At 59.4% G+C, this 27,212-nt stretch overlaps 1 protein-coding gene across 2 annotated transcripts in view; it reads left to right on the top strand.

Annotated features, from left to right (window-relative positions):
- COL6A2 (collagen type VI alpha 2 chain) overlaps positions 1-19,401 on the top strand; it is a 36,910-nt gene extending 17,509 nt beyond the window's left edge. Inside the window, exons 2-28 of one of the 2 annotated variants that reach the window (XM_022596868.2) lie at positions 2,928-3,067; positions 3,208-3,806; positions 4,077-4,097; positions 4,845-4,910; positions 5,547-5,600; positions 5,682-5,726; positions 6,040-6,066; positions 6,295-6,321; positions 6,420-6,464; positions 7,043-7,096; positions 7,512-7,574; positions 7,841-7,903; positions 8,159-8,248; positions 8,927-8,989; positions 9,557-9,619; positions 9,847-9,909; positions 10,227-10,289; positions 10,540-10,590; positions 10,901-10,936; positions 11,177-11,239; positions 11,340-11,402; positions 11,577-11,612; positions 11,794-11,839; positions 12,168-12,320; positions 12,493-12,945; positions 13,054-13,092; positions 18,300-19,401. In XM_022596868.2, coding sequence (XP_022452576.1) covers positions 2,929-3,067; positions 3,208-3,806; positions 4,077-4,097; positions 4,845-4,910; positions 5,547-5,600; positions 5,682-5,726; positions 6,040-6,066; positions 6,295-6,321; positions 6,420-6,464; positions 7,043-7,096; positions 7,512-7,574; positions 7,841-7,903; positions 8,159-8,248; positions 8,927-8,989; positions 9,557-9,619; positions 9,847-9,909; positions 10,227-10,289; positions 10,540-10,590; positions 10,901-10,936; positions 11,177-11,239; positions 11,340-11,402; positions 11,577-11,612; positions 11,794-11,839; positions 12,168-12,320; positions 12,493-12,945; positions 13,054-13,092; positions 18,300-18,898 — 3,084 coding nt within the window. In that variant the 5' untranslated portion in view covers position 2,928 and the 3' untranslated portion in view covers positions 18,899-19,401. Of the gene's footprint in view, positions 1-2,927; positions 3,068-3,207; positions 3,807-4,076; positions 4,098-4,844; positions 4,911-5,546; positions 5,601-5,681; positions 5,727-6,039; positions 6,067-6,294; positions 6,322-6,419; positions 6,465-7,042; positions 7,097-7,511; positions 7,575-7,840; positions 7,904-8,158; positions 8,249-8,926; positions 8,990-9,556; positions 9,620-9,846; positions 9,910-10,226; positions 10,290-10,539; positions 10,591-10,900; positions 10,937-11,176; positions 11,240-11,339; positions 11,403-11,576; positions 11,613-11,793; positions 11,840-12,167; positions 12,321-12,492; positions 12,946-13,053; positions 13,093-15,990; positions 16,303-18,299 lie in introns of those variants that run through there. The other variant, XM_022596869.3, reaches the window with a different exon arrangement.
- The last annotated feature ends 7,811 nt before the right edge of the window (positions 19,402-27,212 follow it).

The raw sequence follows: 27,212 nt of genomic DNA, 5'->3' as shown, positions 1-27,212 counted from the left end.
TATTTTCCTGTCAAAATTCTGAATTATTGTCTCATCTTCTGTCTACAACGTTGTGGAGAAAAAGTTTTATGCCTCTATTAGTGGTCTATTGCTGTGTAATAAAGTACCCAAAACTTAGTGATTTAAAACAATAAACATTTACTATCTTGTAATTTATTCAGGCCAGGAATTCAGGAGAGGCTTCGCTGGGTGGTTCTTGCTCAGGGTCCCTCATGAGGTGCAGTCAGGATATTGGCCACAGCCTCGGTCATCTAAGTCTTGGCTGGGGTGGAGGGTCTGCCCCCACGATGGCTCACTCACCGCTGTCGGCTGTAGGCTTCATCACCTCCCCCATGAGCTTCTGCAAAGGCTGCTTGAGCATCTTCACGCTACAGCAGCCGGCTTCCCCCAGAGTGAGCAAGTGGAGAGGGGCCCAGGCAGAAGGCACATGCCTCTTACGACCCAGTCGTGGAAGTCACACAGCATCACTTCCACGTTATTCTGTTGGTCGTACTGGCCAGAGACCATTCAGAGGGAGAGAGGACTCTGTATGGGCAAGAGTAATTGGGGGCCACCTTGGAGGCTGCCTACCACAGGCCAAAGTGATTTTTCCCTTTGGGTGTTTTCTGTATTTTGTTGTTGCTATTGTGTTTTTCCCCTGGGTAGATATTTTTAGAATTTTTCATTACATTTGAGAGTAAGATTTTCCACCAGTACACTTTATTATGTGGGCTTCTTTTAATTTATTATGTGTGTTTTTGTGTGTGATGTATGATGTGTGTGTGTGATGTGTGTGTGTGTGTGTGTGATGTGTGTGTGTGGCGTGTGACGTGTGTGTGGTGTGCTGTGTGTGCTGTGTGTGTGTGTGCTGTGTGTGTGATGTGTGTGTGGTGCGCTGTGTGTGTGTGGTGTGGTGTATGTGATGTGTGTGTGATGTCTGTGTGTGTGCTGTGTGTTTGATATCTGTGTGTGGTGTGTGACATGTGTGTGGTGTGCATGATGTCTGTGTTTGTGTGCTGTGTGTGTCTGTGTATGTCTGTGTGTGATGTCTGTCTGTGTGTGTGTGTGATGTGTGTGTGATGCCTGTGTGTGTGTGATGTGTGTGTGTGATGTCTGTGTGTGACGTGTGTGGTATGCTGTGATGTCTGTGTGTGTGTGTGGTGTTTGTGATGTGTGTGTGTGATGCCTGTGTGATGTCTGTGTGTGGCATGTGACGTGTGTGTGGTGTGCTGTGTGTGTGATGTGTGTGTGATGTCTGTCTGTGTGCGTGTGTGATGTGTGTGTGTGGCGTGTGACGTGTGCACATGGAGAACAGTGCCAAGCTGGGCAAGCCTCCCCTCCGTTCTGTCCCCTCTCATCTGTAGCAGACAGGACATGGTGGGCCTTACGGTGCCCTCTCTGTGGGGCAGCGGGGTGAGGGGTAGTGGAGGACAAAGCCGGGCCCGCATCTCAGTGGTCAGCCCTGACTGGCCCCCTGACTAAGGTCCCACGGTGGCCGTCGCCGGTGGCTGATGGCTCTGGACCCTTGGCTCTGGCTGGTGCAGTCCGACTCCCTCTTGGCCTCTGGGTGCTTCTGAGCCCCTGGCCTGCCCCTCACCCCACCTTCTTAGTCCTCACCTCAATTGAGCGTTGCCCCCAGACCTCCCTAAACCAGACTCCTCTCGGCCAGGAGCTTCCTTCCTCTGGCCATTCCCTCAGTCTGGGCACATCCATCACCTCCTGCAGGAAGCCCTCCTGGATTTCCTGATACTCCCACGGGGCTTGCTTTAATCTCAGCAACTGTCGCCACCCTGCGGGGTCATGACCGTTACCTGTAGCCTCACAGCCTCTTGAGCTAACCATGACCCCATGCGGAGGGAGGCAGGACCACGTCCTGTGCACCCCTAACTACGCCAGGAATAACCCCTCTCACCTTAAACCCAAGTGCAAATTCACCTCCTCTCAAAAATGAGAGGTTTCCACAGTGTTGAGGGGCATCACCACGGAAACAGCACCAAAGCGCCCCTGACGCCTCTGCTTCCCTCCAGAGCTCTCCAGGTGCCTCCTCTCGCACCCAGCCATGCGGGGGCCCAGGCTGCCAGCAGAGCCCAAGTCCCCAGCAGGGCTGCATCTTCACCAGGTTCACCCTCCGTTCCAGGGGTGCCAAGTGAACCAGTTTGCAGGGTCCCCACTGGAACAGCAGGGTGACAAGCCCCTTCCTCGCCTTCCCACGAAGGGTTCCCCTTCCCCTCACACCGTGTCCCCACAGCCCAGCCAGCCCACCCCGCCGCACCTCAAGGTCCTCTCGCTGCATTTGTCCGGCAGAGGGTGTGCTCGGCTGCAGAGGCCACAGCATCAGGACCACCTCAGGCCCCGCAGAGACATGCCAGGGCGCGGTGACCTCTCTGCAGAAGGGTCCCCTGCACCCTGTGCAGCCGTCCCACGTCCCTCAGCAAAGCAGGACCTGGAGGCCACTGCCTGCCAGCCCTCCAGGCCTGTCCTCGTCAGCGCCCACGTTCCACGCCCCAGGCCGTCCCCTCCCCTCAGTCAGCATGGCGTCCAGCACCAAGGCGCACCCCGGCCCAGCCTGGGCCTCTCTCCCCTCCCCGGGTGCCCCTCCTCCCAGTCGCCCCCAGCGACCTCTGCCCTGCCCACCGCAGGACCCCCTCTGTCCTCACTGATGCCAATCACTGGCTTTTCAGTTCCCAGGACGCACCTGTCTGCCCAGCGCACCCAGGGTCTGCAGGGCAGGGAGGAGTGGCGAGCGTCCCACCCGGAGCAGAGCCCAAAGCTTGCCGTCTCTGCTCCCAGTCAATGCTTGTGGCCCATCCAGGGCAGGGGGATAGGGGCCCCCTGAGCCCAGCTGCTGGCCGGCCGCGTGTGTGCCGCCCCCACCGTCTGGGGAGTAGGGCTCGGACCGTGCTGGGTGCGCGGGGCACCGTCTGCAGCGCCGCTCTCCCTTGCTGCAGAATGTCGGGGCGCACGGGCGCTGCCAAGATGCTCCCAGGCCCCTGCTCCGCCCTCCTGCTCTGGGGCCTCCTGGGGGCCGTCCACGCTCAGCAGCAGGAGGTCATCAGCCCCAGCACCTCCGAGAGGAACAGCTGCCCAGGTACCACCGGGGTGGGTGCGGCGAGGCTGGGCGAGGCCTGGGCGGGGGCGGGGCGGGCTGCGGGGAGGCGGGGCGGGCTGAGCCCGGCCCCAGCCCGCGCAAGGGCCCCCGGCGCCGCGGTGACTCGTGTGCGTCCCCAGAGAAGGCCGACTGCCCGATCCACGTGTACTTCGTGCTGGACACGTCGGAGAGCATCACCATGCAGTCCCCCACCGACAGCCTGCTCTACCACATGCAGCAGTTCGTGCTGCAGTTCATCAGCCAGCTGCAGGACGAGCTCTACCTGGACCAGGTGGCCCTGAGCTGGCGCTACGGCGGCCTGCACTTCTCCGACCTAGTGGAGGTGTTCAGCCCGCCCGGCAGCGACCGGGCCTCCTTCACCAAGAGCCTGCAGGGCATCAGCTCCTTCCGCCGCGGCACCTTCACCGACTGCATGCTGGCCAACATGACCCAGGAGGTCCGGCGGCACGTGGGCAAGGGGGTGGTCAACTTCGCGGTGATCATCACCGACGGCCACGTCACGGGCAGCCCGTGCGGGGGCATCAAGCTGCAGGCGGAGCGGGCGCGCGAGGAGGGCATCCGGCTCTTCGCGGTGCCGCCCAACCTGAAGCTGAACGAGCAGGGCCTGCGGGACATCGCCAACACGCCGCACGAGCTCTACCGGAACAACTACGCCACCATGCGGCCCGACTCCACCGAGATCGACGAGGACACCATCAACCGCATCATCAAGGTCATGGTGAGTCGCTGGGCCGGGGAGGCCACGCCCACCCGCCAGCAGCAGGGACGTAGCGTGGGGCCCAGAGCCTTGGGATCCGCTCACCCGCGTGGCAGGGGGCAGTCCAGCGCTCCGGGCCTCAGTTTACCCCCTCTGAGTGAGGTGGCTGAAGAGGGTGGGCCCCGGGCAGGGTCCTGTCTACTCCGGTGTTCTGCGTCCCTGCCCAGACTCGGAGCTGCCCAGACTCCAGCTTCCCACTAACCAGGGTTTCTCTCTGGGTCTTTTCCGCAGAAACATGAAGCCTACGGAGAGGTGAGAGCGTTTCCATCCCTGCCGGCCCAGCCGGGAGCTGCTTGGGGCCTCTGACCCAGCAGAGACGATCACCCGCGCCCCACTCCCTGGGGCTCCCGAGGTCTAGGACAATGAGGGGGGCCCGGCCAGGGAGCAAGACCCCTCAGCTCCACGTGGGGCCTGAGACTCGAGTCTGGACAAAGGGATCCTGGCCAAAACCAGGCTGTTTAAACGCAGGAGGTCAGCGTTAGGGTCTACACAGCCAAAAGATGAGGGTCGAGGTTGAGGGTTGCCCTCTGGGCTGACGGGCTCCATCCACCCGAGGGAGGCCAGGAGGAGAAGGCAGGTGGCCAGCTGGGTGCCCAGCACGGGACCTGCAGCACAGGACCTGAAGCCTGAGCTTCCCCAGCACCAGCTCACAGCCCAGGATACTACAAGTGCACCCGTTCCTGGAGCAGCTGCTCAATACCACAGCGATTTAATATGCAAGCACAGGGGGGACTGGCCAGCAGCGATTTAATACTTTCTACTGTTGGTCATTGCTTAATGCAGCCTTGATTTCCAAAACTTGACTAGAGCACTGGTGTGGGCCCCTGAACCCGCCCCTGGTGGGCACAGGGGCCTCCTGGGTACCTCCCAAGTCTGTCCCATCATGCAGCCCCAGCTCAGAGTGGCCCAGTGTCCAGTGGGCCACAGGCTGCGCCCCCTCCCTCCCTCCTGGGACTTGTGGTGCTAGCCTCACGCACTGCCCCTTGCTTCCTGTTTCAGTGCTACAAGGTGAGCTGTCTGGAGATCCCCGGGCCCCCCGGCCCCAAGGGCTACCGCGGACAGAAGGTAAGATGCCCAGACAACCCGAGGGGTCTGTTTCCCAGGAAAGCCCCCAACGTGTCTTAAACTCCAGATTTAGGGCCACTGCACCTCGGATGGACTCACCACTTCTCACCCTGGCAGAACTAAAATTCAGCTTTTATCAGCTGTCTTTTATATGGCATTTTGAGAAAAGTAGGAATACTTTTTAATTAAGATTTGCCCATAAAAGACTCCTGTAAAGTAAACAAACATGCTCAAGTACATAAGGAAATATGCACTCCGTCACTCTCGGTAATATGGTGCTAATTCATACAGGGCGTTCAGTCCTGTCACTTGTTACATAAGTAGGTTTTAAGGGGTTAGGTTGGCCCTGCATTTTCGTAACAACAGAGGTGTAGCAAATGAAATCCTTCCACAATTACTGCCAGGGAATCAGAAACACCAGTGATTCACGTCAAACAGTGTAAAGGCAGGAGAGGGAAAGACACCTCTGAGGACATGAGGCAGAGCGTTTGAAACACCGTTACAGGGAAAGTTATTACCAAGTGGCTTCTTTCTAAATTCGGGAGAGGGGTGTCTGCTCGTCTGCCAGGCCGCTGGCCAGATGCATCTGCTACCTCCCCACCTTGATTTATTCCTTTTTCTTTCATCTGCTTTCAGGGCGCCAAGGGCAACATGGGTGAGCCCGGAGAGCCTGGACAGAAGGGGCGACAGGTGAGTACCCTCCACACCCTGTCCCAGCAGCCCCCGCTCCCACGGCTGAGGTTACATCCACGGCCCTTTGCTCTTCCACAGGGAGATCCAGGCATCGAAGGCCCCATTGGATTCCCAGGACCCAAGGCAAGTTGCTGCGGACCCTGCCCGGGGGGCGGGACACATGGGAACAAGCCAAGGTCTCCCTGGCTCCAGGCGGGGCCGGCCGCTGGGGTCAGGATGTGTCTGGCATGGCCCACCGCTCCCACCCCTGCCCCAAGGAAGGGAGGCGCTTCTGCATTTCCAGCGACGTCCCTGGTGGCGCCTCTGCACCCGAGCCTGACGACCACCACCCCACCCCCCATCCCCCCACCTCCCCGTCCCCCCTTCCTCCCCCAGGCCTGCTGGGTCCCAGCACACGCACACTGGTAACGCTGCTTTTCTTTCCTTCCGACCTCAGGGTATTCCTGGTTTCAAAGGAGAGAAGGTGAGAGTGGACTCTGGGCGGCCAGACCTCACATGGCCCCAACCCTGGCAGCAGTGTCCGGCAGCGAGCCGGGGGTCCGTGCTGGGGCATGGGACCCGGTGTCATGCTGGTAGTAGCCTTCTGGGGCCGCTCTGGCCTCGTGTTTTGTCCAAGGGTAGACTTGGGCCTAATGCAGTGGCATCTGTGATGTGTCAGCAGCGCTAACTGGCCTCGTTTCCTCCTGTGCAGGGCGAGTTTGGAGCCGAAGGGCGGAAGGTGAGCGGACAGGCGGGCGGGGGCAGGGCGCCTACCTCCCCACTGCTCAGAAGGAAGGAGCATCGGGGCTAACAGGGTCCCTCCTCCCTCTCCTCCAGGGCGCCCCCGGCCTGGCGGGCAAGAACGGGACGGATGGACAGAAGGTAGAGTACGCTGGGGCTCCGTCCCTGGGTGGAGCAAGGGTGCCCGTGAAATGACAACCACGCCCTCGAGACTCTCAGGTCTTTCCAGGGGCCAGGCCTCTGGGCATCTCTGGCCATTGCACACAACCTGTGGCTTGGGTGGCCCGTGGTTGCATCTACCCAGTGGACACAGGACACACGGGAACCTTGCAAGAGCAGAAGTGGACATTTGCCCCTGAAAAGCAGGGCCGGCCTTGCAGGAATCTCCCTGCCTGGCCTGCAGACCCCACGTCTGGCCTGACTGGTGGTTCACACACGTGCACAGGTGCACACAAACAGCACACACACAAATGTCACAGGTGAGCACGCACCACGCATGCACGCACACATGCACACTGCTGGAGGGGACACCACAGGCACTCATGCTCCCGGCTGCAACCCTGGAGACTCTGGACCGCCACCCTGACAGCCACTGACGCACACGTCCACAGTGGGGTGCCCGGTGCACATAGACCTGGCACCACTGACCTCTGTCATCGGGGCTTGTGTCCTCCGAATCCTGGCCCTGACGCACCTTCTGCTCCCCTCTTCTCCTTCAGGGCAAGTTGGGACGCATCGGACCTCCTGGCTGCAAGGGAGACGCCGGGGATCGGGTGAGCACAGCGTTGAGGCTTTGCCCTGGGAGATGCTGGGCTCCAGGCGGGGGTGGGGAGGGCAGCCACCAGCCCTGCAAGCTGCAGCGGGAAGCCAGTAGCTGGGCTCCTCCCTCCAGCCCCTGCCCCGCCTGTTCCGGAACCCCGCCAGGGTTCAGCCGGGGTTGGGGTCACAACATGACGAATGGCCTCAGGGGCTCCCGGTTCAGGTGGAGGGTGGCTGCTTCCAGAGTCCCGAAGGGCTCCCGGGCCAGCGGCTTGTCCAGTCTGCCCGCCCAGGCCGGGGGTCCCGGCAGCCAGTCCAACGATAGGGTGCTGGTCACCCTCCCCCTGGTCAACTGGCCCTGACCCCACAGGGAAAATGCAAGCGCAGCTCCCAGCCAGAGCCCCAGCACAACCCTCTCCCTTCTTGCAGGGCCCGGATGGTTACGTGGGGGAAGCCGGCAGCCCTGGGGAGCCAGGAGATCAAGGCTCCAAGGTAGGCAGCCTGGCCAAGGTGGCGGGCCGGCCAGAGCAGAGGGGGTCGCCAGCCTCCCAGGGGCCTTCTCCCTGCCTGTAGCACTGGGCCGAGACGCCCAGCAGAGAGGCCCTGGCCCTGCAAACCAGGGAGGGGGCCATGGGTGCCCACACGGGGACCTGCTCCACAGACACGGGAGGGGAAGCGCGTGCCCCCAGCCCCGCCAGGGTCCTGCCCCACTGCTGGCATCTGAAGAGCATGAGGCTGATTTCTCCAAACCTTTCCAGGGAGACCCTGGCCGCCCGGGACGCAGAGGGCCCCCGGGGGAAAACGGGGCAAAAGGAAGCAAGGCAAGTGTTCCCGGCGGGCTCCGGCCGCACTCCCGTGGTGCCCCATGGCGGGGGGTGGGCAGGCAGGCCAGCCCTGGGCCCTGAGCACCCCCAGCTTGTCTGTCCGTGCTGCCAGGTGACGGCGCACCGCACCGCGAGGGAAACACGGCCCCACCGGAGACGGCGGGCGTGCGTTCGCACGGGCTGGGCCCTGCCCACAGCTGTCCGCCTGCCTGGGCAGGTCACGGCTGTAGCTGAGCTGTCTCTTCCCCGCAGGGCTACCAAGGCAACACCGGAGCCCCAGGAAGTCCCGGTCTGAAAGGAGCCAAGGGTGGGCCTGGGCCCCGAGGCCCCAAAGGCGAGCCCGTGAGTTCACCCGCGCACAGGCCCTGGGCACCCCGGCCGGCCTGCCGCACCCTCCCACAGGGCTGCCTCGGCGCGCGCTGCTCTGGGCCTCTGTGAGCCCAGCGTCCTCCAGCCTCTCCAGCTGAGCCTCCTGGCCCCCGCACGGCAGCCGCCACGGAGGGCCGCTGAGGAGTGGCTTGCGGGGCCCAGGCACGCACGCCCCAGCCGGACGCTCAGTGCCCATTAAGTGGCCCCGGGGCCCCACCTGCCCCGCTGGCAGGACCCCCTGAGGGCTCAACCTAGACCCAAGCACACACTCTGCAGGTCCACACGGCGACCCCACCCAGCCGTCCCTGAGGGTCTCGCCACGGGGTGGGTGGAGCCCAGTCCCAGGGCTGACCCCGAGAGGGGACGCATCCCAATCCAGAGGGAACAGAGGGACTTCGCGAAGAGCTGGTCCAAGCTCGGTCCCAGTCACGTCACCTGAACTCCCGGACTTACAAGCTCACCAGCCCCCGTCATTTCCTAAATCCTCGTCTGGGACCAAACCGACCCAGCAGAGGACAGGGTCTAGGCTGAGGCCCTCTGGAGGGGCCCCCAGACCCCACAGCCAGAGTCCTTGTGGGGAGAACAGAGTGTGGGGTTCCAGTGGGGCTCCCACCCTGGAACCCCACACTCCCACGTGCCTGTTCTCTGCAGGGGCGCAGGGGAGACCCTGGAACCAAGGGCAGCCCAGGCAGCGATGGCCCCAAGGGCGAGAAGGTGAGTGTCCGCACGGGGGGGTCTCGGGCGCTGTCTGCCGTGCCTGTGTCTACACCGGAGTCTCACCGTGGTGCCAGTGGAGCCCCTGTGATGAGGGATGACCAACACCCCCTCCACGGTCCACCTAGGAGAACAAAGGCAACCCCCAGGGCCTGGCCGTCAGGGTGCACTCCCTGCAGGGTCTGGGAGAGCAGTAGTTACTCCCTGATCAGAGGCCTGGGCAAGGACGGTTCCATGCACGCCATGCACAGCTGTGCAGGCTGTGCACTGCTCCACCCCCCAGCATCCCCCCCACCCCCGCACACATGTGCTCCTGTAGCTGGCGCAGGAGGTCTTTGTCTTTGTGGTGAAATCCAAGGGCAGCCATTTGCCTGTGAGATGTGGGGGAAGGTCTCAAAGGAGGGGCTCCCTCCTCTGGGACTGGTGACCCCTGCCCTGCTGCATGAGGCCGAGCGGGCAGGCCTGCTGTTCCAGCGCCACCCTCCACCATCTGGGGCCTCATCCCCGGGGAGCTCATGATGCCCTCTCCTCACCTCCCCCAGACTAACCTGGCCTCTCTTCCCACAGGGGGACCCTGGCCCTGAGGGGCCCCGGGGCCTGGCTGGAGAGGTTGGCAACAAAGGAGCCAAGGCAAGTGGGGCAGCGGGTGGGCAGCCACAAAGGCCACATACCCTCCTGGGGTGGCACCGCCAGGGCCCCCTGCCCCTCTCCTGCCCTCCACCCTGCAGACCCTGCCTGGGGCCACTGGGGTCAGGGCTAAGGACCTTTTGGAGGGCAGCAGGGCCCCCTGCCCTTGCCGAAGTCCACAGTGAGTGACAGCAGCGTCTCTGAAGCGCCCTCGTCTCTTTTCTGTCCAGGGAGACCGAGGTTTACCTGGACCCAGAGGTCCCCAAGGGACTGTTGGAGAGCCCGGGAAGCAGGTCAGTAGCAGGATGCCTGGGAGGGCCCATGGCTTTGCGTCCTCCTGCCCTCGGGCAGGCAGGATACTGTCCGCACAGTAAACCTGGGCAGCGGGACAGGGAGCCAAGGGCCCCCACGCACCTCACTCCGCCATCCTGCCCTGAGGGGTCAGGCTTTACCAGGCGGGGAGTGTGCCAGGGGGAGCCGGGACGTGGCACGTGGAGAGGAGAGACCCTCAGGACGGCCAGCCCTTCAGGGCAGCGATGCTGCCTGGGGGTCAGAGCTGGATGAGGTCAGCCCCGTCTGTGCCGACTCCCTGCTTCCTTTCTGCCCTCAGGGATCTCGGGGAGACCCTGGGGATGCTGGCCCCCGCGGAGACTCGGGACAGCCTGGCCCCAAGGTATGCGCCCTCCCCACCCGGCAGGCAGGTTGGGCCAGGGCTCCTGAGTAAGGCTGCCGGGAGCATGCCTTGGTGAGGGAGGACATCAGGGGCCTGGGCAGCAACCTCCCATCCCAGCCCATGTTCTCACCCTCAGGGGTGGCGTGTCCCCCAAGGCGGGCCCTGCCCACCCACCCCCAGTCCAGGCCGACTGACTCAGCCTCCACCTTTTCCACTGGCCCTGGCCTGACTGGCCTCCCGTGTCCCCTAGGGAGACCCCGGCAGGCCTGGCTTCAGCTACCCGGGACCCCGAGGAGCACCTGTAAGTCCTGGGGGTGGGGGCAGGGACTGGGGAAGGGGGTGGGCACTGTCGGGAGGGCCTTCCATTGACTGGAAGGTTCCTGCTACTTCCTGCCAGGGCCCCCCGCCGGGCCCAGGGTGAGGCTGGGGTTGGGGGCAGGGGGTGACCATCAAGAGCAGAGCCAGGTCCCCCGGGAATCAAACGTTCTCCCATAGCCTCTGTGGCTCTGTACAGATTTCGATGCCCAAGCCCACCCGTCAGGGAAGGGAGGGGGCTGCACGGCCATCACCCCTCAGCCCAGTGCTGAGTGACCCCTGTGTTTGCTTCCCAGGGAGAGAAAGGCGAGCCTGGCCCCCGCGGCCCCGAGGTGCGTACCGCGGGGGGTCTGTGCAGCGGGCCTCTGTGCTGGGCTCTGCTGGTGGGAGCGGCCGCGCCCTGAAATGCCGCGTGTGGGGCTGCATCTGGCGGCCCCGCACTGCTGAGTACAGGTTCCTCCTGAAAAGGCGTGTCCCTCTTGGGCAGATCCCTGGAGGGCTGGGGGACGGCAGGGGAGCAGTGCCAGCTGCCGAGCTCTCTGTGTTGTTAACACGGGTGTCCTGTGTCACAGGGGGGCAGAGGTGACTTTGGGTCCAAAGGAGAACCCGGGAGGAAAGGCCAGAAGGGCGAGCCTGTGAGTACCTCTGCGCCCTGTCGACGGTTGCCCGGGGCAGGGCCGCGTGGGGGGACCACCCAAGGTACTGCCAGAGCCCACCTGCCCTTTTCCTTCTCAGGCAGATCCTGGTCCCCCTGGTGAGCCAGGCCCGCGGGGGCAGAGAGGAGCGCCAGGACCCGAGGTAGGTCAGTCGCCCATCCCTTTGGCCCTCGGGCCACAGTCCCTGGGCCATCTAGGCCAACAGGCACCCAGAACCATGCAGGGGTCCTGGAGTGGCCACGTGAGAACAAGTCCAGCCCTCCCAGCCTCGGCCATGACAGGTGTCACCTCTCACTGGTATCCTTCCCCCTTCCAGGGAGAGCCTGGCCCCCCAGGAGACCCCGGCCTCACGGTAGGTTTCAGTCGGGGTGGGACTCAGGGTCCTTCTCCCTCCTAAAAATCTGAAGGGCAGGTCAGCAGGGGTGAGGTCAGAGCAGGGGGTGGGCAGGGACCACAGGCTTCCTGCAGAAGCGCTTCCAGCCCCTCCCCAGGGTTTGCGCTCTGGGCTGGGGGCTGACCCCGCTGTGTCACAGGAGTGCGACGTCATGACCTACGTGAGGGAGACGTGCGGGTGCTGTGGTGAGTTGCGGCCCCCACGCGGCTGGACTGGGACACTTGTGTCCTTGGGGGCTCTTGTCCCGGGGTCAGGGTCATCCGTCCGAGTCCTGCCCTCCCGCTCACGTTCAGTGTTTCCCACGGTGCACCTGGCTGCACGCCCCTGGGGTCTCAGGCTGTCTCCCTGGGACGGGGGTCAGCGTTGTCACCCGCCCGCCCCTCCCCGCCTGCTCGCCACGCCCTCCGCTCGCCACGCCCCCCACTCACCCCGTCCCGAACGCTCACCCTCCCCGCCTGCTCGCCCCGCCCTCCTCTAGCCACGCCCCACACGCTCGCCCCGCCCCCCCCGCAGACTGTGAGAAGCGCTGTGGCGCTCTGGACGTGGTGTTCGTCATCGACAGCTCCGAGAGCATTGGCTACACCAACTTCACCCTGGAGAAGAACTTCGTCATCAACGTGGTCAACAGGCTGGGGGCCATCGCCAAGGACCCCAAGTCGGAGACAGGTCAGCGGCACCGCAATTGGGGGGGTGGTCCGGCAGGGCAGGGGGCACCAGGCCGCATTCTCGAGCAGAGGGGCCGCAGGACGCCTGAGGTCCGGGTAGAAATCCACGGGAGGGGTCTCAGAGGGGTCCTAGCTCTGCCGAGGGCCGCCGTCACGCCCGCGCCCGCCCACAGGGACCCGCGTGGGCGTCGTGCAGTACAGCCATGACGGCACCTTCGAGGCCATCCAGCTGGACGACGAGCGCATCGACTCACTGTCCAGCTTCAAGGAGGCCGTCAAGAACCTTGAGTGGATCGCGGGCGGCACCTGGACGCCCTCAGCCCTCAAGTTCGCCTACAACCAGCTCATCAAGGAGAGCCGGCGCCAGAAGACCCGCGTGTTCGCGGTGGTCATCACGGACGGCCGCCACGACCCCCGCGACGACGACCTCAACCTGCGGGCACTGTGCAACCACGACGTGACGGTGACGGCCATCGGCATCGGGGACATGTTCCACGAGAAGCACGAGAGCGAGAACCTATACTCCATCGCCTGTGACAAGCCGCAGCAGGTGCGCAACATGACGCTTTTCTCCGACCTGGTGGCCGAGAAGTTCATCGATGACATGGAGGACGTGCTGTGCCCGGGTGAGTCCGGAGGAGAGGAGGGGAGGGGCGTGTGGCCGGGGAGGGGCCAGGTCTCCGCAGGCCTCCGAGGGAGCCACCGGGACCCCCGCCTCTTTTCCTCTCTCCTAGACCCCCAGATCGTGTGCCCGGAACTTCCCTGCCAAACAGGTAACGCGGGCGCCGCTGGCCCCTCAGGAAAGCCGGCAGCCAGGGCCAGGGGGAGGGTTGTGCAGGGACCCTAGGAATTGCCGCTGCAGCCGCCCCAGCGAGAAGCCTCGGATTCCAGACTCGCGGTGGCCTGGCCTCCGGGACCCTGGCACTTCTGAGGAGGGGGCTCAGGGTGCAGTTGACGTCTGGAGTCGCTCAGCCACCCCACCCACCTGGCGCATGTGGGGAGGGGGTGCGCTAAGCTCTCGGGCCGCTGGTCTCGAACACAGATTCACGGCCTCTTGGGCTGAGGTGCCCAGAGGCACAGACACCCCAGGGCCGCCCGGCTCCTGCAGGCGGAAACCCTGGATCCAGTAAGTGAAATGGCTGGTCTTAAACCCTCAGGGAGGCTAACACATCCACAGCCACTGGGGCAGCTGCAGAGCGGGCCTCTGCCCTGATGCCCTGAGCTGCTGCCTGGCGGCTGGGGTTTGCTCTTCTCTCCAGAGCAGATATGTTTAGGGGGCTGTGCCTCGAGCCCTATGTGGTTGCACTAGAGTGGGAGGCTGGGGGCTGGGGACCCACGGAGGCTGCCCCCAAGGGGTCCCTCGGGGCGGGGAAGGGGCAGGATGCATCGACCAGCTCCTCTGGGCATCCTGCTGCTGCCTCGGAGGGGCCCCCGGGGCCGGCTCTGGGTGGTGGGTCCTCCGCAGCAGGCGGGGGGTCAGGGTGAGTCGGGCTGGACTGTTGGCAGGTCCAACAGCGATGGGAACCTTGGGGCCTGCGTCCACATCCATGTCTGCCACAAGGTCAGTGTTCCGGCAGGCTCCTCCCAGGCGTCAGGGGGCCCCAGGCAGGTTCAAAGGCACCAAGGCCGCCTGAGGTAAGGGACCGTGTTGAGTTGGGGACGGGGGTCCGCACACTTATTCTGACAGAGAACTTCCAAGGAAGTGCTCGCCGAGATTGTACCAATGACTATGCCATGGCCGTTGGCAAGCTGTGGGATCATCCCAGAGACAGCCTGGGCTTGGGGTCCCCAGAGTCAGCTGAAGACGGTTGTGTGTGGCACCCAGAGCCACTCCAAACCCCAGAGGCTGGCCCAATAGCACCAACCCCAGTCTCCCCCGGGGGCTAAAGGGGGTTGGGTCCACGCAGAGACCCAACTAACCCCTGGTCTGTGCCCCTGTCCTCAGGGTGCCTGACTCCTCCCAGGGTGCGGGTGCCGTGGTCAGCTTGGCCCCCTTGAGGGCAGAAACCTGACCCAGCCCCTGGTGCCAGGGCCCAGTGGTGATTTTGCTGGGGAAGCTGTGAATTTCTCGCCATGGGGGAGTCCGCTGAGGGTCTCTGTAGATGTTCCTTATCAAGCTGAGGGTGGCCCCCCACTCCTAGGTACTGAGAGTCTATCGTGAACGAGTGTGGGATTTTGTCAGATGCTTTTTCTGCACCTGTTGATAGGATCAGTTGGTTTTTCCTCTTTAGCTTTGCTGATGTGATGGATTATGTTCATTGAGCTTTGAGCGCTGATCCAGCCTTCCAAGACCTGGGATGGATCCCACTTGGTCATGATGTATAATACATATATATTGTTAGAGTTGATTGCTAATATTTTATTGAGGATTCTTGCATCTGTGTTTGTGAGAGATCTTGGGCTGTCGTGCCCTTTCTTGTGATGTCTTTGGTTTTGATGCTGGAGTAATGCTGGTGACCTCACTTCCCCTGAGCCTCCAGGACCTGACAGTGAAAGGGAACAGCCCCCTTAGGGACCCCCCCGTTCTTCTAAGCCCCCCTCTGCTAAACCCACAATCTCATCTCCTTTAAAGCGATCTGAAATTTCCAAGTAAATTAGACATTGTGACCAGAAGGGAAGAAAGTAGCTGTAACTACGGAATATGCATTTACACATGGCCTCCGTGACACGAGTGGACTCTGGCACGCTCGCTGAGGGCTGAGCAGATGGGGCACTGGGTGGATGCTGCCTGCTCTGGCACAGCCCTGACCTACTGGGCCAGATGGCCCCTTCCACCCAGAGGCTCAGCCACATCTGGGCTTGGACCAAGGCAGGGGGGGCAGCTCAACTGGGGCAGAACCACGAGGCTGTCAAAGAGCAACAAAGGCGGACGCCAGGCAAAGGCGGCCAAGGCAGGTCTTCTTCCGCGACAGCTGCTGCGGGAGGGGGAGAGCCAGGGAGACCTGAGCCCTGCCCCTCACGCCAAGGCAGGAGGCTCCGGAAGGCTGGGTGCCCCAAAGGAAGGGCGCAGGGCAGGGCTGGGGCCGTGAGGCCGGGCCACCCGGGCGAGCTAACTGGACGTGTCCGAGGCACCCTGCGGACAGGAGGCCGTGTTGCGCCTGGAGCGAGGGGCCTGGAGGGTAGGCCCTGACCTCCCCCGGGACGGGATGGGACGGGAAGGGGAGAGCGTGGGGCGCCCTGAGCGTTTGCTCCCTGGTCCTCAGGGCAACGGCGCAGGGCGGGGAGGTTTACGTCTGAAGGTGAAGGGCGGAGGATTTGTAATCACAAGCCGGCTAGAGAAACCACCCTGAGAGGGGCTCAAGGGGCCCAGCTGCCTATCACAGGCCGGGCTGGAACAGGCAGGAAGTTGTCCTGGTAGTACTGAGCATTTTAAGGGGGCTGGGGTCGTCCCAGGGCAGGGCCGCCAGAACCCGGTTAGCCTCAGCAGCCATCTGTGCCAAGAGTCTTGCAGTTCTCGAGCTTCTGCTCCCCGTCTCCTCCGGGCTCCCCAAAGCCCCATTTGCTTCGCTTTGGCACCCCGTGCTGACCATGGGGGAGCTGCAGCCTCCCCGGCTCCTCGTCTGACCCCCTCGCTGGCCTCTTGGTCCCTCCTCATCTCCGAGGAGAGAGGCGGCTGGAGCCCCGATCACGCCGACCAAGTCCCTGAAAAACTTCTCTGGAATCCCCCGCAGATGGACCGCGGCCTGGCGGCGAGCCCCCGGTCACCTTCCTCCGCACGGAAGAGGGCCCGGACGCCTCCTTCCCCAGGACCATCCCCCTGATCCAAAAGTTGCTAAACGCCACGGAGCTCACACAGGACCCAGCCGCCTACTCCAGGCTGGTGGCTGTGCTGGTCTACACCGCGGAGCGGGCCAAGTTCGCCACAGGAGGCGAACGGCAGGACTGGATGGACCTGTTCGTTGACACCTTTAAGCTGGTGCACAGGGACATCGTGGGGGACCCCGAGACCGTGCTGGCGCTCTGCTGAGCCCACAGGGTGCGGCCCCCCAGCTGCAGGAGCTCCCAGGGGCTGCCTACCTTACACTGGGGGGCTGAAGACAGCAGGAAGCTGTTCTCTTGGTCTGGAGGCTGGAAGTCCAAAAGCAAGGTGTCCCAGGGCCGCGCGCCCTCTGGGCCTCTAAGGGAGGCCCTTCCTTCCTCTCCAGCTCCCGTCTCTGCTCTGTGGACACATGGCCTCTCCCCTTCCCCCCCGCCCCGCCCTGCCCCGGCCTCCCTCCTACAGGGACACTTGTGGTGGCATTTAGGGCCGGATAATCCAGGAGAGTCTCCCCATTTCAAGGGAATTATTAATTGAATTCCGTCTGCAAAGCCCTTTTGCCATATAAGGTCATAGTCACAGGCTCCAGGATTAGGACGTAGGCATCTCTTGGGGGCCATTATTTAGCCAAAAAGGAAGAGGGAAGACCAGAGCCTCATAAACGGCCCCAACTCCCGGATTCACCTCTGGCCTCTGGGCCCAGGTCACCCCTTGTGCGCTTCTCTCGCCTCCCTGGTTGATAGAGAACTGCCCCCAAACAAGCAGTCCCTGCGTTTCTGACTCTGACCGCAGGGACTTAGAGGCCCAGGGGCACACAGGGAGTTCGCTGGGGAGTTTCAGCTCCAGCTCTGTGGGTTTAAAGCCAAAGCTGCTCTTCATCTGCACTGCCGTATAAATAAGCTCCTTTAAAAAAAAAAATTCTGCCAGAAACACTCGCTCCTCCGCGGGTAGCCCAGTACTGCAGGTGACACACCCAAGAGTGTCCTTCAGGTGCTGTGAGCACATCTCATACATTCTATAAAAGCTGAAAAACGAGTGTGAATGTGTGCTGTGGTCAGCGACTTGCTGGGGCGAACTGCTTGCTTGCATGGACCTCGGGGATTGCCCATGCAGGGGGGCACCTGGTGCCTGCGGGGCCCAAGCGGGATCCTGAGCCCCTCGTGGTTGGTGCCACAGGTCAGGACCTCCTTCCGGTGGGATCCCTGTGCTCCCGGCCCTGGGTCAGCACACCTGGGCTGTGAGCGGAGTCCTCTCCTGCCCAGGTCAGGAGGGTGTCCATGGGAATGAGAGCTGGACCCAAGAGGGAGGACCAGCCCCGCCGCTGCCGAGCCCCATCGGCCGTTAGAGCTGAGATCTCAGCAGTGCCTTGGGCGAGGGGCTTGGCTGCGCGTTCCTGGATGGAGACCCAGCCTGTGGTCCCGTGTGTGGAGCGGGTTTTCAAGCTGTGCAGAGGCACCCACGTCCCTCAGAGGCCCAGCCTCAGCCCTGGTGGCAGCCTTGCCCTCACACTGTCCAGCATGTCCTGGGCTGGTGACTGCCCGGAAGAGGCAAGGGTCTCAGGTAAACAGGGAGTCACCCGGGCTGCCACAGGGGTCTGGCCACACCTGTGCCCACTGCCCACCAAAGCCTGAGCCAGTCGACGGGACACAGGCCCCTTCTCTCCCTGATGCTCCCAGGGCTGGGAGAAATATGGCCCAGCCTCAAGAGGTGGGTCCTTGCATCTGGGGATCTCCGTGAGGTCTTTGTACACGATCACAGGTGTGATGACACCTCTCTCCCCCACCCCTACTCCCCATGCCCTGTGGTCCTTTGGGCGCACCCAGTTCTTGGGCCAAAAGAAGGGGCTTTACTGATCCCTGCCTGCCTGCCCGTGAGGCCTGAAGGAGGTCGCTGGGCAGGGATGGTGCTGGGAGAGTGGAAAGGGACCCCTCAGCCTCAGGTTTGGGGACATTTCCTGGTGGGAGCACAACCAGGAGAGACGGTGTCGGTCCCAGGGAGACAGGGTGGGAGCCTGGACCCACGTCCTGGGTGCTGTGGAGGGCTCCCGACCGCCGGTGACCTTGGGTGAAGCTCCAGCGGTCTGAGTGGCTCCTGTGGGTGCGGTATGCGCCGAGAGGCGGGCGCAGGGCGTGGCCGGGGCGGGCGTGGCCCGGGGGGCGCGGCTGGGGCGGGGCAGCGGGGCCTCACCCAGGTCGCCCGCGCACCACCCCGTCTCGCCCCCAGAGCTGTACGTGGCCCAGTGCACCCAGCGGCCCGTGGACATCGTCTTCCTGCTGGACGGCTCCGAGCGGCTGGGCGAGCAGAACTTCCACAAGGCGCGGCACTTCGTGGAGGAGGTGTCCCGGCGGCTGACCCTGGCGCGCAGGGACGACGACCCGCTCAACGCGCGCGTGGCGCTGCTGCAGTTCGGAGGCCCGCGCGAGCAGCAGGTGGCCTTCCCGCTGACCTCCAACCTGACCGTCATCCAGGAGGCGCTGGCGAGCGCGCGCTACCTCAACTCCTTCTCGCACGTGGGCGCGGGCATCGTGCACGCCATCAACCAGGTGGTGCGCAGCGCGCAGGCCGGGGCGCGCCGCCACGCGGAGCTGGACTTCGTGTTCCTCACGGACGGCGTCACGGGCAACGACAGCCTGGAGGAGGCGGTGCACTCCATGCGCAAGCAGAACGTGGTGCCCACCGTGGTGGCCGTGGGCAGCGACGTGGATGCGGACGTGCTCTCCAAGATCAGCCTGGGTGACCCGGCCGCCGTCTTCCACGAGAAGGACTACGACAGCCTGGTCCAGCCTGGCTTCTTCGACAGGTTCATCCGCTGGATCTGCTAGCGCCCCCTGCCCGCCCCCACCACCAGCCCCGCGACCCCTGCCCCGCGGGTGCTGTCCTCCTGTCCGTGGTGCTGCTCAGACCTCACCTGAGAGGTCCAGCGCACTGAGGGCTCAGTCTCTCCACGTGTGGGTGTAAAGTCAGGAGCGGAGGACCCCCGCCCACCCCAGCTCCTACCGGGGACCCCGCAGCCCTGGGCACCCTGAGCGCACTGTCCCTCCTCACCATCCACCCTTGTCCTGCCCTCTGTGCCTTCCCGGGACCCCAGAGTCTTCACAGGGAGCACATCTGGGGCTGGCCTCCCTCAGCCCAGCCTCATTCCCAGACTTGTCCTCCCCCGAGTGCCCTCCAGAGGCTCTCTGCCAGCCCTCGGGCCCCGCTCCCAGGTCTTTGGGCGTCACCTCCCCCATCAGACTGAGCTGTGACAGCAGGCCCTGCACCTCCCTGTGTGCACACACCCCAGTCCAATAAAGGCTTTGAACCCCGCTTGCTCCCCAGCTTCCAAGTGTCTGTGCCAGTGGGGATGCTGAGACCGTTCACATAAGCCCCAGGACTGATCATACCCCGGGGTCCCCCGGATTGCTCTGTGCACCCAGAGGGTGCCGGGCCTGGCCCCCTGTCCTTACAGGCACCCCACTCCCAAGGGCACTGACTGGATGGCCTCAACCGTGGAATCCACCTTTGTCTAGTTGGTTTTGGGCTGAAAACAAAGTATTTGGTCAGTGAAGTCTCACTCTGTCCCCAAAACAGGGCCAGGGAACTTTAGGGATGTTTGCTGGTTTGCATAAGGCTATTTGTGGATAGAGATAGATGATAGAGAGATGACAGATGATAGAAAGAGAGGTGATACAGATAGATGGTAGACAGACGACAGGTACACAGATGAGAGAGGGAGAAAAATAGATAATTGATAGATTGATATATAGATATAGAGAGATAGGTACACAGATGAGAAAGAGATAGATGATTGATATATAGATAATAGATAGATGACAGGTACACAGATGAGAGAGAAGGAGATAGATAGATAATTGATTGATATATAGATGATAGATAGATAGGGGAGAAATGAGAGGCTCTTTCTGGCAGCCGCGGTGACTTTTTGTCCAGACGCCCAGGTCTTTCAAGTTCACCCTCTGGGAAGTGCCCTGTTAAATCCCAGGCTGTTCAGTCTGCTGGGCCTGGCCTAACAAAAGTATGTCAACCTGGGGGCTGCAACAACAGCCTGGAGGCCAGCAGTCGGCAGAGTCCCGGTGTCCCCAGGCCACGCCCCTGCTGACGGCTCTCGGGAGGGACCGTTCCAGGCGCGCCAGTTCCTGTCCCTCCTCCACGGCCCGTCTGTGTCCACGTTTCCCTCTTGGACACGGACACAGTCATTTTGAATTAGGGCCCATTCTACCCCAGGATGACCTCATCTCAACTAATTACAGATTACGTTGCAACGTCTCTATTTCCAAATAAGGTCAGATTCTGAGGTACTGGGGGCTAGGACTTCGACATGGGAATTTGGGGGAGGGGGACACAGTTCAGCCCAGAACACGATGACACCCTGTTGACCCCCCTTTGGGGGTGACTGACTCACTTCCGCCTCTCCTGTCATCTGCCTACACGGCCTGCAGCTGAAAGGCAGGGCGTCACACCGAGTATCTTCTCTTCCTCTGACCCCCTCCCTCCCCGCAAAGAACAGTAAGAAACGCCTGCACGAGAAAGAGAAGAGCCCGGCAGCCCCAGGCCTCAGGCCGCAGGGCTGGCGCCTGTGAACTTCCCGGGGTCGGGGCGGGGGGGGGGGGAGGCGGGGGGGGGGGCGGAGGCAGGGGCGGTGCCTGTGAACTTCCCGGGGGCGGGGCCGGGGGGAAGGCAGGGGCCCCTCCCTCCACGGATCTGGAGTTCTGTCCGCTGGACCCTGCACGGGGTCCCCTCTGCAGAAGAAAGGACGTCCCTCTCCGTGACTCCGGCCTACGACCCCGGAGAGCAGGTGGGCGGGGTCCTTCCCGGGCGCAGGCCACCTTGGGGACCCGCAGGGCGCCCGCCACGCTGGTGTCCCCCGCGCTCTCCCCTGGGGCCCCGACCTCCCTGGAGGGCAAGGGCACCAGCTCCCTGTCAGGGCTGTTCCTTGAGGCCCCACGTCCCCAGCCCTCCGCCCCTTGGAGGGACGCTCAGACACACTCCCTGCCACGTGTGGTGTCTGAGTTAGGGTTCTGCGGTTTCCTACAAGAGCCTTCCCTCATACACACGGGACACCCTCAGGCCCTCTCTACAGCCGGGGTTAGCTGGGTCCCCACTCTGCCTGCTCACCGCCACCCAGCCCCACTCAGACATGGATCCTGTCTCCTGAGAGCAGGGGGCATGAGTGAAGGAGACTCGACACAGCTGAACCCAAATGGGCTCACCTGGGGCTAAGGTCACAGAAGGAAGCCAGTGGAGTGGCCATGGAACCCGCCCAGGACGGCCGCTGTGCAGGCATCACCAGCGTGCAGTCCTCGGGGAGCCCAGCGGACTCCCCAGGCCTCAAAAGTGTGCACAAGGCCATGGGTCCTCATACTGAGGAACCACGCCCTATTCTGTGACCGAGACAGTGTTCGAGGTGGTCCCTTAGCCTGAGTGGATGTCATGCCTGTCAACTCCACCCCCACAGGAAGGACAGACGCAGGCCAGAGTGCTGTAGGCCCTCAAAGTGTCCGTAAGTAGCCAGCCACACTCCTGCCTCTGAGAGCGGCACATCCCTCACCAGCATCCCCTCACGAGCAGCCCAACACTAAGGCCCCTCAGCGGCATCCCCTCAACAACATCTCTGCACAAACACCTCCTCACCCAGGACCCTCACCAGTGTCAACATTCAAATGTCCCCACACCAACGTCCCACATTAATGTCCCCTCACTACCATCCGGTCATCACTCAGCAACGGCCACACCAATGTTACCCCACCCACAAGCCCTTACGATCTCACCCCCACACTACTGTCCCCTCAATAACTTTTCACAGCGTCTCTCAGTATCGACCCGTCACCAGCCTCCTCCCCAACACCCTTCACTAGTTCCCCACACTGACTGCCCCTAGTGTCCCCTCAGAAATGTTCCCTCACCAGCATGCCTCTCTAACGTCACCTCACTAATATACCCCAGGAGCGTCCCTCACAGGCGCTCCCTCAACATTTCCTCACCGACGGCCCACAGTAACACTCACACTGTCTCTACCATTACCACTTCACCCGTGTCCTCGCACAAATGTCCCCTCACCAAGGCCTCCCCACCAAATCTCCTCACACTGTCCCTCACGAACATTCGTCAGCAAAGTCCCCACACCAACATCCTTTCACTAACATACCCTCAAAAATATGCACTCACAAATGTCACCTCAACATCCCCACAAGAACACCCCCCACTAACACCGCCTCAGCAAAGACCCGTCACTAACGCCCTCTCAGCAGCAAGCAACCTGTCACCCACACCCCTCACTAAGCCCTCCTCGCCAGCTCCCCCACGGTAACACCTCTCACTATCACCCCTCACACACAACCTCCCCAGTGTGCTCCCGCTGACCCCTCTACACCAACGTCTCTTCCCCAGGCACAGGCTCAGCCTCCAGCCATCCCTAGAAAGGCCTGGGCAGGGCGCAGGGCTGGCGGACAGGAAGAGGACAGGACAGGGCTGGGGCAGGGCTCCATCAGCTCTCAGGCGGGGTTGAAGCAGAGCTGCAGCCCCAGCAAGGAGGCTGCCAGGACAAGGAGGCCACTCCGGGGCCGACAGGACACAGTCCCACAGCTCGACGGTGGCCACTCGGGCCTGACTTAGTGAGTCCCCATCACGGCTGTCCCCGAGCACCTGAGGCCCTTCCCAGACCCCTGGGACAACTCCCTCCAGGTCCAGGACTGGTGCTCCGACCAGGCCCAGCTGACCCTCCCAGGGCAGCCTCTGTGCCCCACCCTACCTGCACTCAGCTGCCTCCATCAGGAAGTAAGATTCTCCCAGGACCACCCTGTCAAGGTGTAGCTGTGCTCCCCAGACAGAAGGGCCCATCTCCCTTCCCTGCCCCCAAGGCCCCATGCCCCACCTCCGGGCAGCCGGGGACGGACCTGTGCTCGCACGGCTGGGCCTGCTGCTGTCCAGGGAGGTCAGAGGCGAGGGGCTGATGCCAGGACCTCCGGCCATGGTGTGAGGGGCCCGGGAAGGCACCCACCCAGGTGGGGATAGTGGGGGGGGGGTCCTAGTAGCATTCTCAGTGAAAAAAGAGAAACAGAAACTGCAATTAGATCCTTCTCCCCTTCCCTGTAGTTGATAAGCATATATATAATAAATTTGACTGTAAAATTTTTAACTGACTCTGTAACCAAAATGCTATTATAAACAGAATTAGAAACAAACGGGAGAGGAGCAATTGGTTCACGATGGCGGAGTAGAAGGACGTGGGCTCACTCCCGCTTGCGAGAGCACCAGAATCACAACTAACTGCTGAACAATCATCGACAGGAAGACACTGGAACTCACCAAAAAAGATGCCCCACATCCAAAGACAAAGGAGACGCCGCAATGAGATGGTAGGAGGGGCGCAATCACAATAAAATCAAATCCCATAACCACTGGGTGGGTGACTCACAGACTGGAGAACACTTATATCACAGAAGTCCACCCACTGGAGTGAAGGTTCTGAGGCCCACGTCAGGCTTCCCAACCTGGGGGTCCAGCAACGGGAGGAGGAATTCCTAGAGAATCAGACTTTGAAGGCTAGTGGGATTGGATTGCAGGACTTCGACAGGACTGGAGGAAACAGAGACTCCACTCTTGGAGGGCACACACAAAGTAGTGTCTGCATCAGGACCCAGGGGAAGGAGCAGTGACCCCATAGGAGACTGAACCAGACCTACCTGCTAGTGTTGGAGGGTGTCCTGCAGAGGCGGGGAGTGGCTGTGGCTCACCATGGGGATAAGGACACTGGCAGCAGAAGTTCTGGGAAGTACTCCTTGGCGTGAGCCCTCCCAGAGTCCTCCATTAGTCCCACCAAAGAGCCTATCGCCTCCAGTGCTTGATCATCTCAGGCCAAACAACCAACAGGGAGGGAACACAGTCCCACCTATCAGCAGACAAGCAGATTAAAGTTTTACTGAGCTCTGTCCACAGAGCTACACCCAGCTCTACCCACCACCAGTCCCTCCCATCTGGAAGCTTGCACAAGCCTCGTAGATAGCTTCATCCACCAGAGGGCAGACAGCAAAAGCAAGAAGAACTACAATCCTGCAGCCTGTGGGAAAAAATATATTCACAGAAAGATAGACAAAATGAAAAGGCAGAGGGCTATGTACCAGATGAAGGAAAAAGATAAAACCCCAGAAAAACAATTAAATGAAGTGGAGATAGGAAACCTTCCAGAAAATGAATTCAGAATAATGATAGTGAAGATGATCCAGGACTCTGGAAAAAGAATGGAGGCAAAGATCGAGAAGATGCAAGAAATGTTTAACAAAGACCTAGAAGAATTAAAGAACAAACAAACAGATATGGGTAATACAATAACTGAAATGAAAAATACACTAGAAAGAATCAATAGCAGAATAACTGAGGCAAAAGAACGGATAAGTGACCTGGAAGACAGAATGGCGGAATTCACTGCCACAGAACAGAATAAAGAAAAAACAATGAAAAGAAATGAAGACAGCCTAAGAGACCTCTGGGACAACATTAAATGTACCAAAATGCACATTACAGGGGTCCCAGAAAGAGAAGAGAGAGAGAAAGGACCCAAGAAAATATTTGAAGAGATTATAGTTGAAAACTTCCCTAACATGGGAAAAGAAATAGCCACTCAAGTCCAGGAAGCGCAGAGAGTCCCAGGCAGGATAAACTCAAGGAGAAACTCGCCGAGACACATAGTAATCAAATTGACAAGAATTAAAGACAAAGAAAACTTATTAAAAATAACAAGGGAGGGCTTACCTGGTGGCGCAGTGTTAAGAATCCGCCTGCCAATGCAGGGGACATGGGTTGAAGCCCTGGTCCCGGAAGATCCCACATGCTGCAGAGCAATGAAGCCCATGTGCCACAACTACTGAGCCTGTGCTCTAGAGCCTATGTGCCACAACTACTGAGTCCACGTGCCACAACTACTGAAGACCGCACGCCTGGAGCCAATGCTCCACAACAAGAGAAAACACAGAAATGAGAAGCCCATGCACCACAACGAAGACTAGCCCCTGCTCACTGCAACTAGAGAAACACTGTGTGCAGCAATGAAAACCCAATGCAGCTAAAAATAAATAAATAAATAAATTTATATTAAAAAAAATAACAAGGGAAAAACGACAAATAACATACAAGGGAACTCCCATAAGGTTAACAGCTTATTTCTCAGCAGAAACTCTACAAGCCAGAAGGGAGTGGCACAATATATTTTAAATGATGAAAAGGAAGACCCTACAACCAAGATTATTCTATCCAGCAAGAATCTCGTTCGGATTTGATGAAGAAATCAAAAGCTTTACAGACAAACAACAGCTAAGAGATTTCAGCACCACCAAACCAGCTCTACAACAAATGCTAAAGGAACTTCTCTAAGTGGGAAACACAAGAGAAGAAAAGGACCTACAAAAACAAACCCAAAACAATTCAAAAAAGGTAATAGGAACACACATATTGATAATTACCTTAAATGTGAATGGATTAAATGCTCCAACCAAAAGACACAGGCTCGCTGAATGGTTACAAAAACAAGATCCATCTATAGGCTGTCTACAAGAGACCCACTTCAGACCTAGGGACACATGCAGACTGAAAGTGAGGCGATGGAAAAAGATATTCCATGAAAATGAAAATCAAAAGAAAGCTGGAGTAGCAATACTCATATCAGATAAAATAGACTTTAAAATAAAGAATGTTACAAGAGAAAAGGAAGGACACTACATAATGATCAAGGGATCAATCCAAGAAAAAATATAACAATTAAATATATGCACCCAATATAGGAGCACCTCAATGCATAAGGCAAATGCTAATAGCTATAAAAGAGGAAATTGACAATAACACAGTAATAGTGGGGGATTTTAACACCTCACTTACACCAATGGACCGATCATCCAGACAGAAAATTAATAAGGGAACACACACTTTAAATGACACAATAGACCAGATAGATTTAATTGATATTTATAGCACATTCCATCCCAAAACAGCAGATTACACCTTCTTCTCGAGTGCACATGGAACATTCTCCAGGATAGATCACATCTTGGGTCACAAATCAAGCCTTGGTGAATTTAAGAAAATTGAAATCATATCAAGCATCTTTTCAAACCACAACACTATGAAATTAGAAATGAATTACAGGGGAAAAAATGTAAAAAACACAAACACATGGAGGCTAAACAATATGTTACTAAAAAACCAAGAAATCAATGAAGAAATCAAAAAATACCTAGAGACAAATGACAATGAAAACACGATGATCCAAAACCTATGGGATGCAGCAAAAGCATTTCTAAGAGGGAATTTTATAACAATACAAGCCTACCTCAAGAAACAAGAAAAATCTCAAATAAACAAACTAACCTTACACCTAAAGGAACTAGAGAAAGAAGAACAAACAAAACCCAAAGTTAGCAGAAGGAAAGAAATTGTAAAGATCAGAGCAGAAATAAATGAAATAGAAACAAAGAAAACAATAGCAAAGATCGATAAAACTAAAAGCTGGTTCTCTGAGAAGATAAACAAAATTGATAAGCCTTATCCAGACTCATCAAGAAAAAGAGGGAGAGGACTCAAATCAATAAAATTAGAAACGAAAAAGGAGACGTTACAACGGACACTGCAGAACTACAAAACATCATAAGAGACTACTACAAGCAACTCTATGCCAATAACATGGAAAACTTGCAAGAAATGGACAAATTCTTAGAAAGGTATAACCTTCCAAAACTGAACCAGGAAGAAATAGAAAATATGAACAGACCAATCACAAGTAATGAAATTGAAACTGTGATTTAAAATCTTCCAAAACCAGACAAAGATACTACAAAGAAAAGAAAATTACAGACCAATATCACTGATAAATATAGATGCAAAAATCCTCAAGAAAATAGTAGCAAACAGAATCCAACAACACATTAAAAGGATCATACACCATGATCAAGTGGGATTTATCCCAGGGATGCAAAGATTCTTCAACATACACAAATCAATCAATGTGATACACCATATTAACAAATTAAAGAATAAAAAACATATGATCATCTCAATAGATGCAGAAAAAGCTTTTGACCAAGTTCAACACCGATTTATGATAAAAACTCTCCAGAGTGTGGGCATAGAGGAAATCTACCTCAGTATAAT

The sequence above is a fragment of the Delphinapterus leucas genome, chromosome 4, assembly GCF_059928025.1.
Source record: "Delphinapterus leucas isolate spDelLeu-1000000601 "Yukka" chromosome 4, BTC_Dleu_Yukka2, whole genome shotgun sequence".
In the NCBI taxonomy this organism is placed as follows: Eukaryota; Metazoa; Chordata; class Mammalia; order Artiodactyla; family Monodontidae; genus Delphinapterus; species Delphinapterus leucas.
Note: the sequence above shows the minus strand (reverse complement) of the source record. Positions and strands in the feature narration are given on the sequence as shown.